General features: G+C 41.2%; 1 protein-coding gene across 4 annotated transcripts in view; it reads right to left on the bottom strand.

The window, feature by feature from the left end:
* Positions 1–17,097, bottom strand: part of MACROH2A2 (macroH2A.2 histone) — a 35,947-nt gene that overhangs the window by 3,017 nt on the left and 15,833 nt on the right. For all 4 annotated transcript variants that reach the window (XR_012159997.1, XM_073353535.1, XM_073353537.1 and 1 more), the window contains exons 4-8: positions 16,319–16,516; positions 13,428–13,538; positions 11,450–11,549; positions 5,598–5,687; positions 1,972–2,146 (exon numbers count right to left, since the gene is read on the bottom strand). Coding sequence is in view for 3 of the 4 variants with exons in the window: in XM_073353535.1 (XP_073209636.1) it covers positions 1,972–2,146; positions 5,598–5,687; positions 11,450–11,549; positions 13,428–13,538; positions 16,319–16,516 (674 nt within the window). In the remaining variant the exon portion in view is untranslated. The remainder of the gene's footprint in view (positions 1–1,971; positions 2,147–5,597; positions 5,688–11,449; positions 11,550–13,427; positions 13,539–16,318; positions 16,517–17,097) is intronic.

Genomic DNA, 17,097 nt, shown 5'->3' with positions numbered 1-17,097 from the left:
AACTTGTCCAGCTGTGCCCAGATCAGAGGCTGGTCCCATGGAGCAGTCTAATAAAATCATTTTTAGATTTGCCTCCCTAGATTTTAAAGTCCTTTTAGAAAAAGATTGGTACACCAAGCATTTACTGGAGATATGGGATTCCCCAAACAAAAAAGACATCAGCAGAGACAGGAATTGCTGTCTCACAAAAGAGGCAATATTTAAAATCATGTGATTTACGATGAGATATCCCTAAGTGCCACTAACAGGAAAAAGATCTCAGTGAGGAAAATAATAAAGAAGGAACATAAAAACTTCCTAAACTATCAATAAAAGAAAGCCTATTCAGAATGTTCCAGCAGGTAATTATCCAACTAACATTAACTATCCTAATGAACACTAATAAATATCTATTACATTTAGAGATTATGGAACAAGTGATACATTGAGAGGGAGACACTGGGGGCTCCGTCTCACAGCCATGAATGGTGAGAAGTGGCAGTTGGGCCCTTCCGCCCCTTATGTCTTTAGGACAGAAGCACAAGGACAGTCGGCACATGTGCAGCCCCAATGGACACTACTGGCCAAAAACTCCAATCTTGAGTGCATGGGGTGCATGTGCACCAAGCATGGAATATAATGAACAAGCACTCTAAAGAAGAGGGTCACAATGGAGATTACACTATTTTGAAAACTATAAATCAAATTTATTTTAAAACCTACAATTTAATAATAAAAAGAGAGAACACTGTTGACCTATCAAACCTGACTTGGACTAAAACACAGTCAAACCAAGGATGGAAACAGCGAATGAAACAACACATGCATTAAAATTTTATTCCATTTCCATTTACTCTTATATCCTGAGCCCTTAAAAATATGATCCTAGTTTGAAAAGTGATTATGTAAAAATAGCACATTACTTATCAGATCAGCTCTTTCTGTCCATTCAGAGACACATCTGCTCATTTTAGGAGTAAAAATAAGCTTTTCTTTACTTTTTTTATTCCTATTAACACAGTAGAGCCAACACAATGAGAAAGAGTAGGGTAATGTCTACTCCTTCTTGTCAGTAACCAACAAAATCGTTTACTTTGGTCCAATCATTTAAAGCTCTACGAACTCAAACATAAAAGATGGTGCAAGTGTAACTAAGGGCATCTGCTGTAGCCAGCAGCGTTGCATAAGTGTAACTGAAGGCTTAAATCGGCTTGCATAAGCTTTGTTACTGACAGACTCCAAAGTGGTAAGTGGGCAGGCAGTTAAAAAAATAACAAAACACTGCTTTTTACTTGTCAACCAAGCATATTTGATCTACAAATTTTTGGGAAACAAACCTGCAATCCCACAATGATTTTTATAGTTGCTTTTCAGAGCAGAATCACACTCTAAACACAAAACAATTTTTATCTAAAAAAAGATTTTGAACCACTATCTGGTTTAATGGGTGCTCTTGGGAAAACCTATATAAACAAACCAAAATTTACCTTCTTCTATCAAACTGCTCAGGCACAGGATGCTCAAGCAGACTAGGTGCTTGGTGCACTATTATTTATGTCTAAAGTTATGCTGGCATTGAAGCTAACAGTTTTATAGTGAGAAACACCATTGTGAGATTAGGTAGCATAAAACTGAAGTAACGCAGTTGTAAATTAGGCCCAAAGAGTAAGAATTACTCACCAACAACACAAAGCATAGTTGGTAGGCCCAATTTTTGATCTACTAGATTTGAATCTCCTTTTTATTAGATTATGTTCTACATAATTTATTATAAAGATTTTTTTATTGATAACTTCACGCAAAAATGACACTTCATACCATTTTACTCAAGAAGAGCACTTTGTGCCTTCACCTGCACCACTGAAGTCAACTGGAGTTTTGCCACTGACTTCAATGGAAGTAGAATCTGGCCTCTATAATAATCCCCCTTCCTGCCACAGATGCTGTCAATTTGCAATAATATATCAGCCTCTTCTGGGTAAAGATTCATACCTGCCACTGGGGAGAGGGGGGAAAGCCACAGACTTCAACTTCTTGTCTTCTGCAGCTGTTAAGCAGTTCTTAATAGTCTCCTCAAGTTGCTCTTCACATTTGTCTGAACCCCACTGTGGGATGTGACAATGGATCACAAACTTTGCTGCTAGTCCACTGGACTGGCTGAGGGCAGCTAATACATAAAGAAAAGGCGATGATTAGTTTCTAATACAGAGGTGGGCAAACTACGGCCCACGGGACCATCGTGCCTGGCCTTTGAGCTCCCGGCTGGGTAGGATAGTCCCTGGCCCCTCCCCAGCTGTCCCTGCTCCCCCACAGCCTCAGCTTGCTGCACCGCCAGCACTCTGGCCTGCTGCTCCTGCCAGGGAGTGTGGCAGTGTGGCTGTGAGCTCCTGCCGCTCTGAGCAGCATGGTAAGGGGGCGGGGAGGTTGGATTAGGGGCAGTGGGTTCCAGGGGGCAGTCAGTAGACAGGGAGCAGGGAGCGGTTGGATGGGGCAGGGCGGTCAGGAGATGGGGAGGTTGGATAGGGGGTGGGATCCTGGGGGGCGGTTAGGGGTGGGGGTGTGGATAGGGAGTTGGGGCAGTCAGGGGACAGGGAGCAGGGGGGTTGGATGGGGGTGGAGTCCCGGGGCATGGGTCCCAGGAGGGGGCAGTCAGGGGAAAAGGAGCAGGGGGGTTTGGATGGGTTGGGGGTTCTGATGGGGACAGTCAGGGGGCGGAAAGTGGGAGGGGATGGATAGGGAGCAGGGGCCAGGCTGTTTGGGGAGGCACAGCCTGCCCTACCTGGCCCTCCATACAGTTTTGCAACCCCTCAGGCCAAAAAGTTTGCCCACCCCTGTTCTAATATAATCATTTTATAATTATCACACCTTCCATCCCAAAGCACTTCACTCACAACACTAATTATTGTTCACTCCAGAAAACTGTTACAAGAACATTAAGGCTGCAAAATCAAGCACTCAAAAATCAGGATATGTTCCAGAATTAAGGTTGCACTTGCAACCTTAATTGCCCCCCTTGTGCTATACATTAAGATACAGTTGTTTAATTACATGATCAGATACTTTTCCCACAGGATCTGGGCCTCATTCAGTGAATGGTTAGTTATTTAATATTTGTCTTTATCCTCATTCAGTCTGTGGTCTCAGGCCTTATTTAACACACATCATTCAAACTCTGTACTGAATACAGTATTATTAATTTTCTGATGGGCATTTCTATGGTGCTCTCTCAATTATATCTGAATGTTTCACAGATTTTTAATGAATTTATCTTCACAGCATCCCTCTGAGATTAGATAGTTTTATTATTCCCATTTCACATATGGGAAATAGAGGCACAAAGAGTTTAAGGCCAAAAGTGTCCAACAGTTTTGAATGTCCATCTTGAGACACCAAGGAGGTGATTTTTCAGAGTACTTAATATTTTGATAGCACTTTATATGTTGAAAGTACAGTTCCAATCAACTTCAGTTGCAGTTGTGAGCGCTTAGCACTTCTTCAAATCTGTCACCAGGTGTCTCACATTGGCCACCCAGAAAACGAGGAACATACAATTAGTGCTCAACTATGAAAAGTCTGGTTTAAGTGACTCGCCCAGGATCACATAGGAACTTCGTGGCAGAGGCTGCAATAGAATCCAATTCTCCAGGGTCCCACTCAACTTCATGGAAATGGATAAAGTTTGGCAAAGTTGTAAGCAACTGAAAACAGAGTCTTATTTGTAGATTAGAAGGCCAGATGAAACCATTGTTATCATCTAGTCTGATCTCCTTTATAACACAGGCTATGAATCTTTCCCAAAATAATTCCTTAACTATATTTTAGAAAAACATCCAATCTGGATTTAAAAATGGTCAGTGATGGAGAATCCACAAGGATCCTAGGTAAGATGTTTCAATGGTTAATTACTCTCACTGTTAAAAATGTACACCTTATTTCCAGTCTGAATTTGTACAGCTTCAACTTCAAGCCATTGGATTGTGTTATTCCCATCTCTGCTAGATTAGAGATCCCATTATTAAATATTTGTTCCCCATGCAGGTACTTATCCACTGTAATCAAGTCACCCCCTAACTTTCTCTTTGTTAAGCTAAATACATTGAGCTCCTTGAGAGTATCAGTATAAGGCACATTTGCTAATCTTTTAATTATTCTCATGGCTCTTCTCTAAACCCTCCAATTTATCGACATCCTTGAATTGCAGACACCAGAACTAGACACAGTATTCACAACAGTGCCAAAAACAGAGGTAAAATAACATCTCTACTCCTTACTCATATTATAATGGAAAATGTTGAGAAACGTTACCTATGAGTGGTGCTACTTAAAATATACACAAGAATTTTCTGATCTACCACTTAACAAACAGTCAGTCACCTTTGGGATGGAGCATAGTATTTACAGGAGAGCTCCAGCCATTTTAAAAACTTTTAGTATCATACATTAGCATCTAAAATAATGAAAGTGGCAATTTTAAAAATACCAGCATAGCATGTGACAACACAAATGGTAAAATACATTCATTTCATTGGGGTTGTTATCTTCCCTGGCAACAGGTTACCTGAATGAAGACCATTTATTTTCCATTGATGCTAATGGGTAAAAAAGTAGTTTACTCCAAAAGTGTTTAAGACTCAGTGTGACAGTGAGGTAAAATAAATTGTAGCAAGTCTCTCAAGGGTAGTTGTGGATGGCCCTTTGCTTGGGACTTTTAAAACTAGGCTATTTATTTGGGGGATTTTTAAAATGAGACTATTTAAAGAATCCAGTCTCTGTGGTTTTGAGACACTAGATTGGACAAATGTATTAGAAAATGTATTGTAGGGAACATTGTATATAATCTTTTTTCCATCTTCAACCCCTATAAATCAGTTAATTTTGTTCACAAGTAAGATGCAACCTCCACAAAGTAAGCTCAGAGCTATACATTGCCACAGATATTTTAAAATTTCCACAAGTATTTCTTTCAGAATTATATATTTTATCATATAGCCGTTGTGCCAGGGGTGGGAGAATAGCAATTTAAGGAAAAAGATAATCACAAGATTTACATCTATATTATATTCAAAGAATTAAAGTACAGTAAGAGAAAACTTCTGCTTTGATTATTAGTTCTAATATTATTGGTTTAATACAAGGTAACTTATAAACTGCTGCTCTTTTTATACTTAATATATTATACTGTGAGCTAGATCCTTAGCTATGGCTGAGGAACACACAATGTGCAAGTCTGGGGGTGCAGGATAGGTCAAAGGTCATAAAGCTCACCTTTGCATTCCCCCAATCTTGGGGCTGACATGGGCAGAAATGGTCCTCTGGTGTAAATTAAGGCAGCCTAACTACTGCCACGGGGCTAAAAAACAAAGCCATATGATGGGCACAGAACAGGGACATCCTAGCCCCCTCCCTTTCATCCAGGTATGTCCGCTGTACTAGCACCAGTTAGAAAGAAGGCATAGGAGCCTCTACATTACCAGAGAGATTTTTTAAAAAATATTTCCTAGTGTAGACAAAGCCCTAGATTAGCCCAAGAACAGATCAGAGTGGCAGAAGAAAGGAATGAGTATTTGTGAGGAGAAAAAGCTGACATATACAAAAAGATAATATAGCACCCTTTTTACCTTCAGCAACTTCCAAAGGTCCTTGTGATTTGCGGAGCTCCTTTACTGTTTCTAAAAATTCTTTCCCTCCAGCCTTTTCCAAGGCCTTGCCTGCAAGGAAACAAAGCAAAAGGCTTTTATTTGAAACAAACAAAACAAACTGTATTTCTTTTAAAAATAAAATACAACTGCAAATTGTTTCAAGAACAAAAATTATACATGTATTATCTTAATTCACTCTTAATCAACAGGATTTATTTATCAACCCTAAACTGCCTGTTTTTATTAATACTTATTTTTATTTACATTTATGCATTTTACAAGAACCAAATGAATAAATGTTTGTTAACATGTGTGAACTAAAAATGTATGAAATAAACACTGTATGTTTAAACCATGTGGAATGATCATGTATTCTTCACCTTGAACAAACTAAAACATTTCCTCTTTCCTACTTCACTCAGCAAAAAGAGGTTGGTATATAAACAACCAAGAGGAAATAATGTTGTATTTAATTTTTTAAAAATGCATTTTTGTAATTTCGAAGCCTGTTCATTTGGATATATGGATATATCTGGATATATTGTAAAAATGAGATTCTGATATCACAAACAGAAAGCCATCTCTATTTTTTTCCTGATATGATAATAAAGAAAAAGTGAGAGGATATACATGAATGGAAAATTCAAAAGGTTTAAACGTGCTAAATTTTTCTAAATGCCAGTTACGTTTGACCATCATTGTTCTTAATATGCATAATTAAATTAAATCATCTCCCGATAATATGAGATACCAGCAGAATGACCTTATTGTTAAAATCTTGAAGTTAAGGTATGCTTTTTTGTACTGGTTTCAGAGTAGCAGCCGTATTAGTCTGTATCCGCAAAAAGAAAAGGAGTACTTGTGGCACCGTAGTCTCTCTCTAAGGTGTCACAAGTCCTCCTTTTCTTTTTTTGTACTGTCCAACATGGCTGCTTATTATTTGAGTTCTTGAAAATAACACAGCATGTAACACTTTTTTTTTACTGGTTTTGGTACAGTGAGTTAGTATTTCATTATTTGAAGTACCTGAACTTTATTCTCTATAAAATATGCCATCTTTTTTGTAGTACAGGTTTAAAGAAAAGTGTATAGTAGAGTTTGCAGTACTTTCTTCTCAGATAGCCCTGAGAAGGATGAAAGCATGGGAACCAGATCTCTCATGCTAGAAACTATCATAAATAAGATGTGCACAGTATATGAAAAAATTCTAATCAAAATACAAAATGTGCCTTGCAAGAATTTTCCAAGAATATCCCAAAACTGCTAACCTACAAGTCAGGTTCAGTAATTTAGAAGATGATACATTGGTTACTGGCAGAAATATCTCTACTGTGTAACTTCACTTCAGTTCCCTGGTGGAGAAAGTGGACAATCAGCAAAACTGTGCCAGCAGAAATTATATTTTATTGCACTTCCAGAATAAGCTAACTGATCCAATTACTTTTCTGCAATAATTTATAAAATAAACAAACAGTTGAGATGCCAGTGGGGATGAAATCCTTGCTGAATGATTATATGAAGCCCTGACCCTGTGCCTATTTCTGGGATCCTGACTGCAACTGATCTCGGGCAAGTAACTTCACTGCCCTGTGCCTCAGATTCCGCACTTATAAAATGGAACCTCCTTATCTCACAGGAGTGGTGTAAGGCTTAAGACACTGATGTTTACAAAGCATGTGAGATCTACAGTGAAAGACATGATAAGAAGTATTATGAATACATTTCATTTCCTTCTGAGTTTTTTCAAATGCAAATACAAAATAATTGTAACACAGAAAAGGATATATGAAGAGATTACTCACCTTGTGCAGTAACTGCGGTTCTTCAAGATGCGTGTCCTTATGGGTATTTCACTTCAGGTGCTCATGCCCTTGATCGGAGATTTATAGTTAACAGCATCTGTTCAGCATGCATATGCACCCAATGTGTCCTCGTGCTGAACACCAAGGCTATATAGGAGTGTGTAGGCAAACCATGCTGAGTTCTTTCTCCACCCAAACATCCCTTAAGGAACAGTCTGAAGAAGAGAGGGCAGAGGGCAGGCAGTGGAGCATTCATAGGGGGACACATCTTGAAGAACCGCAGTTACTGCACAAGGTGAGTAACCTCATCCTCAAGTAATGTCCCTATCGGTCCTCCACTTCTGAGCAGTATCCCTAAATGGAGGAGGGAATTTCAGAATAGAGTCCAGAACTGAAGACAGGACTGCAGAACCAAGTGCTGTCTCGAATCTGACAGCTTGGATCAGGGCCTAATGTTTCAAAAATGTATGTATTGAAGCCTGTGTAGTGGCTCTACATATTTCAGATATTGGTACATTCTTCAGTAGTGCCACAGAAATTGCTTGTGATCTGGTTGAATGTGCTATAACCCTCTGGGGGGATGAACACCGGTAACCTTATAACAAGCAATAATACATCCAGAAATCCACTTCAGTAGTCCTTGACTAGAAATTGAGGATTCCTTGGAGCTATCTCCAAAGGAAACAATGACTTTCTAAATTGCTTGGTCCTATCTAAGTAAAACACCAATGCCCTTCTAACGTCCAGGTATGTAAGCAGGATTCCTATAGGGAACTATGTGGCTTCGGGAAAAACACAGGCAGATGAATGGACTGATGGAGATGGAACTTCAGTAGAACTTCAGGCAAGAATTTATAGACGTGAAGAGATCTTGTCCTTAAAGAACGCCATGAGATGGCAGGGGGCCTACCATCAAAGCTCCAATCTCCCTGACCCTTCAGGCCAACGTGATGGCTACTAAAAAGACCGTCTTCATAGACAAATGCAAGAGCGAACAGGTTGCCATAGGTTCAAATGGAGATCTCATAAGGTATTTAAGTACCAGGTTGAGGTCCCATGTTGGGATGCGGTCTCGAACCTGGGAATAGAAATTCCCCAAACCCTTACAAACTTAGATGACACAGGGTGAGCAAATATGGAGAACCCTTTTACTGGAGGTTAAAAGGCTGATATTAAGGCCAAATGGTCCTTAATTGAGCTAACTGATCATCCTGATTTCTTTAGATCCAGCTGGTAATCCAGGATGACTGAAACTGACACAGATTCAAACAGAAGGCAGTGACAACATAAATGGAAGAGTGTCTTCCATTTCTGCAGGTAAGCAGTACAGATTAATGTCTTTCTACTATTCAGTAATACCGGCTGTACTTCTGAAGAGCAGGAGGATTATAACCCTGTGAACCATCGAGGAGCCATGCTCTTAGGCAGAGAACCTCTAGGGTGGGAAGAAGCATGCGACCCACATCCTGTGACAGGAGATGAGGAATGGTTGGGAGCTTGAATGACAGCTGAGCACATGGGTGAAGCAGATAAGAGTACCAAGCTTGTCTCAGCCAGGTCAGCACTGTAAGGATAACCCTGTCCTATCTGATCTTGTTCATCACCCTTAATATCAGTGGCATTGGAGGGAATGCACAGAACAGTCCCCTCCTCCAAAACAGAAGAAAAACATCTCCCAAGGACCGGTGGCCTCATCCAGGGACCAGGACGAAATATATGTTTGAGGGGTAACCTCCTTATTCACCTTGGCCTCCTGTTCCTCAATTGTCTCTTCCTGTGGGGGGGGACAGGTTGGGGATGGGAGAGCTGAACAACTCTGGCCTCCGTATCAGATGGTACCAGTGGTCTGGCAAATTGCTGTTAACAGACAGCCAATATTCCCCACTGCGGAGCCCATATAGAAGTGGGTGTGGCATGCAGGATTGGTTCCACCACCCTTGATAGCAAGCTATCAGACAAAGGCTTCCTGGAGAGACATGTCTGAGAATCCTGAACAGAAACAGAAGAGACCAACTGAAAGTCTTCCTTATCTTCCTCCATCAACTCCTATGGGGTAACACTCACAGAAAATGGTGTAAAGTCTTGCAGTACTGGAGGCGGTAATCCAGAGATCAGGGTCTCAGCACCCACAGGTGCTCAGTACCCATGAGGAGTGGGGACTCTCGCTCATCCATTATTGAGAGGTCCCTTGTATACCTCCTCCTGTGGTACTGAGTAAGAGATCAGTACCAATGCAGTAGCTGCATTGACAGAGCTGCTGATGGTATCATTGGTGGGCGTACAAAAGTTGATGCTAATGATACCTGACTCTATATTACATGCTTGGTGCCAAGGGTGTCGAAGGCATAGGTACCAACGGCTGGACAGAATACACAGATAACAGCTGGGATGAACGCAAAGGTACCAATGGCTGGGACCAAACCCAGTGGTTCCCGTCCCAAGTGTCTATGCTCCTTGCTCAAAGATGGTAATGAGGTCTTCTCAGAACAATGTCTTGTTCCTTGGAGGTCCAGGACTTCACGGACCCGCTGGTATCGGAGGAGGAGTCCTTTGAGTCAATGGTACCAAGCCAAGAAGCTGAGGCTTCAGAGACTGTAGATCTCTTCAGAGACCTGGTCTTTTTCAGAGCTGGCTCCTTCAGATGAGAGTCTGTGCTCCTGTTTTTGGAAGTTTTCCCTGACACTTCCAACATCTCCCCTTTCTTAGGACAAGGTTGTGCCAAGTTAGAAGAGGCACTGGATCTAGGTGCCGAGGGGGAGGGGTTGGAAGTCTCCTGACCTGGCTCAGACAGTGGTTGAAGGGAGCACTCCATGATAAGCAGTCTGATCTTAATCTCCTTGTTCTTCCTTGCCCTGGGCTTGAGGGCAAGATGGAAGTTGCACTTCTTGGCGATGTAGGACTCCTCCAAGCAATGGAAGTATTTAGAGGGACAGTCGCTCACTGGTATGGACTCTGAGCAGGAGAGGCAGCGTTTGAAGCCCAGAGAAGCCAGGAATGCCCTGCCAGGAAGAAACAAGTCCCCTAGAGGGAAAGAGAGGAGAAATGATCCTCTCCCTACTTAACTGTACTAACTAATTATAATAACACAGAAACTAACAACTAACTACACTAAGTATTCTAAGAAAGATAAACTGAGGCATGCTCAAGGGGGACACATCAAGGCTACATCTCAGACCAAGGCAGTTGAGAAGGAACTGAGGGCAGTTCATCCACGCACTCCTTTATAGCCTCGTTGTCAGCATGAGGAGGCATAGGGCGCAGGGGCTGGACAGGCACGGCTAACTGAAAATCTCTGATCAAGGGCTACAGAGGTGCATGCACACCTGAGGTGGAGCACCCATAGGAAAAATACTTGAAGAACAATTGATTATTTAACTGCGTTAGCGGCCATGGATTCTAAAAAGATGAAAACTTTTAAAAGGCAGTAATAAAAGAGAAAGAAAGGCAGTAATAAAGGACCAGCTAGGCTGTCTATACTACAGCCTGTGTTGGCATAACTTATGTCGCTCAGGGGTGTAAATATTTCACCCCCTTGAGCAACATAAGTTACACCAACATAAGCATTTATGTGCACAGCCCTATGCTGGTGGAAGAGCTTCTCTTGCCAATGTAGCTTATACCACTCGCAGAGGTGGGTTTTTTATGCCAATGGGAGAGCTCTCTCCCGTCAGCATAGAGCATCTTCACCAGATGCGATACACCTGCACCGCTACAGCACTGTATGTATAGACATACCCTTAGTCTTAATACTACGAACCACAGAAGATTTAACAAGCCTTGACTTGGAAGGGAGAATGATAAGATATCACACCTATACTATTTTGATCATGGCATTTGTCATCTCATCTGTATGTAGGCTATTATTAACAAGTCACTGATTAGCTGCAAATAGGTACCAACAAATATCTGCTCAGTTCCAGCCTGGTTTTCAGGACAGAAATGAAAGAGTATTCAATTTCAGTAGTCAGCCAGTAGACCAGATATCAGTTCAATGCCAGATTTACCTTTGCTGCTTCGAATGAGCCTTACCTATTTCCTCCTTGAGGTCTATTTCAGCAGTTGTTGGGTGAACAATGCCTTCTACTTTCATGGAGCCAATATGGCTGACGTCACTTTGTGTCAGAGAAAGCTGCAAGATGAGAATGAGAATGTAGAAAGAATTAAACTAATAATTTTAACTGTGAAATCATTTTCATACCAAATTACTACAAGAGAAGCCAGATGACTATTCATGGGTCATTCATTTTACTGTAGTCAAGTTGTCTGATTCCAAGTTTTAAACTTTACTTTTATATGCTCTTAGAGTAGACCAGGCCTAATTCCCACCCACACATCAATCACAGAACTGGAAACAACCAATAATTGAAGCCTTAATGAGAGTTTAAAAAGCCCTTCTACAGATTCTACAGTCTCATTTCTCTCTTTGTTCAATCTCAACAAAAAAAAGACGACAGAAATATTGAGATTATCACACAAAAAATGACATTACAGCTCTATAAGCTTTGGAAACTCACCATTTGCACATATTAAGTAGAGTTTGTTGGAGACTTGCTCTTAAATTCTGTGACTACTTCATTTGCAGTGAGCATGCTCCCTAACCTCACTGAGTCTCCCTACTTCATTCTGAAGCAGAAACACAGACCTGAACTTCTGGATGATACACAATGGATTCTTCTTCTGTTGAAAATGCCCTTTGGTCTGGGGAAGATATGCGGGGCTGGTAGCCAGAAAACTGTGACTTTTACCAATTTCCACTGAGTGGACTTCTGTGCACTTCACAACTGTTATTATTGAGCAAGGCCTAATAACTCTACTCTAGTAGCAGGGTAAGTATGAGACCTCCCCATTTTACAGAAGTAAATGGGAGGCTGCACAAAGTCACATCTGGTGGAATTGGGAACAGGACCCATATGTCAAACAGAGCAGAGGCAAGGCTCATCCACTTAGCTACACTATTGCTCCAAAAGAACCTGCCAGATTTATGTGCTGTGGTATGCAATCTGTAAATTGGGGCTACCCCTTCATATGCTAAAGCACTGGATTAGCAGGAACTGACGAATCTGAAGGAGTGGGAGCCAACATGTCCAGTTTCTGGTGAATCAAACCAAATTGACACTGGAGTACTGAAACCTGGGAGAGGTGCTATTGGCTTGGTGCCAATGCACAAGACTTGCATATGGTCCCTGTGCCTAAGGGGTCCAGGCCAACAGCCGTAGGTGCTGATCTCAAATGGAATCAGTGCCAAAGAGGCCCTGACAAAGCATACATATGGCTCCAATGATTGAATATTTTTAAAAGGTTCTGAGATTCATAAGGCAGGCATGCAACTCCTTCGGGGGGGGGATTTGCAGAAGAAATTTCATGAAATATATTTTTCTTTGAAAGATCATACCCTTTAAAATGAAAAAGCTTGAAGGATATCTCCATAGTTAAGTCTGTGAGAAATTATGCAGTATCTTTCAAATAGAATGATAATAAGAGGTTAAGGAAGCTAAAAAAAATCCTGACCACTATGCGAAAAAAAGAGGAAGGAGAGAGTTTTGTTAGACAGTTTAGCTGGACAATGTGGACATGGTAAAATCCTGTTAGAAACATTTTAGAATTCTGGGCAGCCAAACTGTTAGAAATCATTTTAGCTGGAAGATTAAACATAGTTTGTTAAGACAACCAGAAGCAACGTAGCCAGGCCTTAACTAAACATGGCCCTCCTCTTCCCCCATAGCTATACTGGGAGACCCAAATCATCATTTCACTCTCACCAGGAAGAAAGAATATCCAGTCTTGATCTTGTAATCCGTCAGTCTGCAGACAAATCTTATAAGGGCCTAATCCAAAACCGACTGACTTCAGTGGGGTTTGGATCCATCTTTAAATCCCAAACAACTGAGCCAGAATGCTGGGCGAGAGCTTGTGTTCATGCAGGATGGGAAATATACTTCTGCTGATTTTAGACTCCATGGTGCCATCATATTTTACTATATAACATCTGTTCTCTGACTTCTATTACCTTCTGTCCTGGAACAAGGCTCTTAGAAGACAGGATGGTGAATCCATCCCCAGGTCCATCCTCAGATGTTGAATTTGAGGCCCCTTCTTTTTCATTCTCCTTCTGCTTGCTCTATTGGGGGACAGAAGGCAAAATGAAGCAATAACAGTTAGGAAAAAGAAGGCTGTGATTATAATCTTTCAAAAGATAAAAGCAACAACCTTTTCATCTAAACTTCACAGGATGACAACTAAACCATAGCTTTTTACTACCCAAAAGTTATGTATTAGAAGAGTTCCCTACTATTTACTAAACATAGTAAAAGTTAAAGGTGGAGCACGGTGGAGGTTTGTGGTACTGTAAGGTTTAGTAGTACATACATATGTCTGCAGCATATTGAGGATTTTTGTTTTTGTTATTTTACTTATGCTGCATTAATTTATGAGTATTCAAACTAAATAACATAGCTAAATGCTCTAATTTATATGGAAAAACTGGGAGCAGCCACTAGAATTTGAAAATAAATCTTAATCCAATGGCACTTCTATCACACAATTACCCATCACACAACTGATGACCTAGATGAAAAATTACTCACCAGTAACTGTAGTTTTTGAGGAGTGTTGCACCTGCAAATTCACACTTGTGGGATGCACCCCTTGGTGCAGCCTAGCTTCAGGAGTCTTCTAGGAAAAAAACCATGCCCTTCATGGCTCTGAACATTCAGACCAAAGGATGTAAGAGGCCAAGTAGATCAACACCTCAACTCCTCCTGCTAAACCCCAGAGTTTTGAGAATGTAGAATTTAGAGTAAGAGGGGAAGGTGGCTAGTGATGTGAATATGTAGAGGTATTACTCTGAGACCTACAATTATTGTTAAGTAATTCTATTTTCTTCTTAGAGGTGGTCGCTGCATGTTCCCAGCTCTGGCAGTATGGCAAGCAGTACAAACCCAAAGACGAGCTGAGCAATCCTAATTAAACAAGGATTGCAAAGTAAGTATTGGATCTAAGCGCCAAGTCAAGAACACAGTGCTGCATAAAGGTGTGAACAGAACTCCAGGGAGCAGCTCTAGTAGTTTTCTATGATGAAAGCATAAAAGAAGGATGAATTGATACCACTGTAGCCTTTGTAGAGGGAGCCCTAGAGTTCTCAGGTACTGTTACTCTGGCTAAGATGTAAGTGCATAATCTCATCCATTTCAACGGATGATGTACGGAAATGGCATTATCTTTACATTTATCCCCCAAGGCTTCAAAAAGTCTAAGTGATGACCTAAATGACTTAGTCCTATCCAAACAAAATCTCAAACACCTCTTAACATGCAGAGTATGTAGTCTCATTAGGTTTTGGAAAGAAAAACCAAATGAGACTGCAAGAGTAATGTTTTGAGTTAGGTGGAACTCAGAATCCCCTTCAGCTGCTAGCAATGGGGAAAAAAACCCAATTAAATACGTGCTCCGCTTGTGGAGTGATTGACTGATAGCCTCCTGCTAGACAGGGACAGAGGTAGGTGATGATCCACTAGATACCTGGACCTTATAAGCATACTAAGGAAGCTCAAGAGGGGAGAGACTGCAGAGAAGGCAGGACTCTCCTGCAGGCTGCGAGACATACAGGGAGCAGGGCAGGCTCCTGTGGTGGAGAGACTTAAACTAGGGCCTTGGCAGGGAGATCCTTAAGGGAAGCAACTACAGTCCCCAGAAAGGGGAGTCAGTGGAGGGAAAAACTTGCTAGACAAAAAGCAACAAAGATAAAACTCTGCAGAAGCAGATTAGGGTTCTGTGGGGGAGGCCCTGAGGTAGGTCCAGTAAGAGCACTTCAGTGGATCCTAAGAGGGGAGGAAAAGTTATTAGTTTAAAGATTTACTTGGCCTTTGTTGCACCCTTTTGCTACCCTGGAATGGGTTTTAAATTTCTAAGTGACTTGATGAGAAGACCAAGCCAAAGAAGACCCTAGAGGTGACCAGTGTGCAAAGACTAGTGGTCTGCAAGGAGTGTTAGAAATAAGCATCTCTGGCAGCACTGCACTCTAACACAAAGAGGTGCACTCATGGTGACTACTTTTGGTAAAAACTTTGGGTGGGGATACGGGACAGCTTTGTCCCCATGGCCTAGAGAGTGAAGGAAAGTTTAGCAGTCTAACCTCCAACCCATTCATTCTTCTCACAGATGTAATTGCAATTAAAAATATATATATATTTTTAAAAAGCATTGAAATCATGTCTCCAGCAAGAGACCAAAAGGTAAGAGGAGAAGATGGAGACTGATGTGAATACGCAGAGACATTACTCAGAGAATTACAAACGGCTGAAATAATGCATCCTATTCAGCACCAAGTATAGACCCCATGTCAGGACAAGTTCTCTGACCACTGGAAATCTTAACCAGAAATCCTGTCATGGTAGTATGGTTGAAAACTTTACAGTTGTCAGCTAGAGGGTAGTGATGGTCTGCTGCTTTGTTGTTGGGCTTCTTGGGAAGGAGGGTGGAAAAAATAAGGGTGGGGGATGAGGAAGTGTATTTTACATGCTAGAGTATCCTTTCCACAAAGCTGTTGCAGGATCCTAGTGACTGCATAGGTTTTTGTGAAGGTATCGTAGAAGGTAATGTGAATGTACCTGAAAAGTATCCTCTGAACACTGTCTGCCACGATTCTGGAAGCTCATTATGGAAATAAACTGATGGCTCATTTCTCCACTCACTTTTGCTATTTTGAGAGAAAATCCTGGACCATGTACTTCTCACTCATTATCAACCCCTACCTCCCACTTCCAGTTGTCACAAACAAGACACCAATCAACTAATAAGCAATGGGAAGGAAACCATCTAATTTCTCCTATTCCCCTGTATCATTCTTCATTCAACCAGTCTCTCCCACCTTCCAAAACACCAAACCTAGTTCCTGCTTACCTTTTTGGGTGCCCTGGCTTTGGTAGCCTTTGCTTTCTTTCCACTCTTCTTGCTCACCAAGGATTTCCTCCCTCTCTTTTCAGGAGACGGGGAAAGGATAGTTTCAGATTTTCCTTTGGCACCTCGTTTTTTGGCAAGAAGCTCTGGTTGAATTCTGGGCAGGACCCCTCCACTTGCAATGGTCACTCCTTTTAGCAACTGCAGGGAGAGGCAGTGTAAAGAAGCATGACTTATCTGATTAAAATCCCTCATTCTTGACTAGAACTGTCCTCACAGACTACACTGCACTATACACAAGCAGAGTATACTATATTTAAAACACGCATTTGATTCTATTTGTTGAATTTGTACTGTAATGCTCATACAAAAGTAACAATGCACTTCACAATAATTATTTAATAGCAAAGGTAAATAGCCTGAAATTAAAGGATGCTGGCTACGGATACAGAATTACAGACATAAAAGCAATTAAGGAATTTTCCATCTGGCAAGCCTAGTATAAAAAATAACTCAGCTATGGATCAGATTAATAAACTAGAGATAGAGTACTGCCGAACTCTAAGTGACAATGATAGATTCTGGCATTATTTATGGGACCACTGAATGAATGGGGTCCTGAAGTACACCCAATAAAATCTCGTCCATAAAGTCAACTACGCATTCATATATTGCTGGCAAATCACTTGACAGAACATGCAGGGGGCCATTTAAGACATAAAGAACAAGGCATTAGTTACAGTGTCCTTTTCCATTCCTTACACAAATAAGAGTCCATGGCA

The sequence above is a fragment of the Lepidochelys kempii genome, chromosome 7 (assembly GCF_965140265.1).
Source record: "Lepidochelys kempii isolate rLepKem1 chromosome 7, rLepKem1.hap2, whole genome shotgun sequence".
Lineage (NCBI taxonomy): Eukaryota > Metazoa > Chordata > Testudines > Cheloniidae > Lepidochelys > Lepidochelys kempii.
This window is presented reverse-complemented; position numbering and strand designations above follow the sequence as displayed.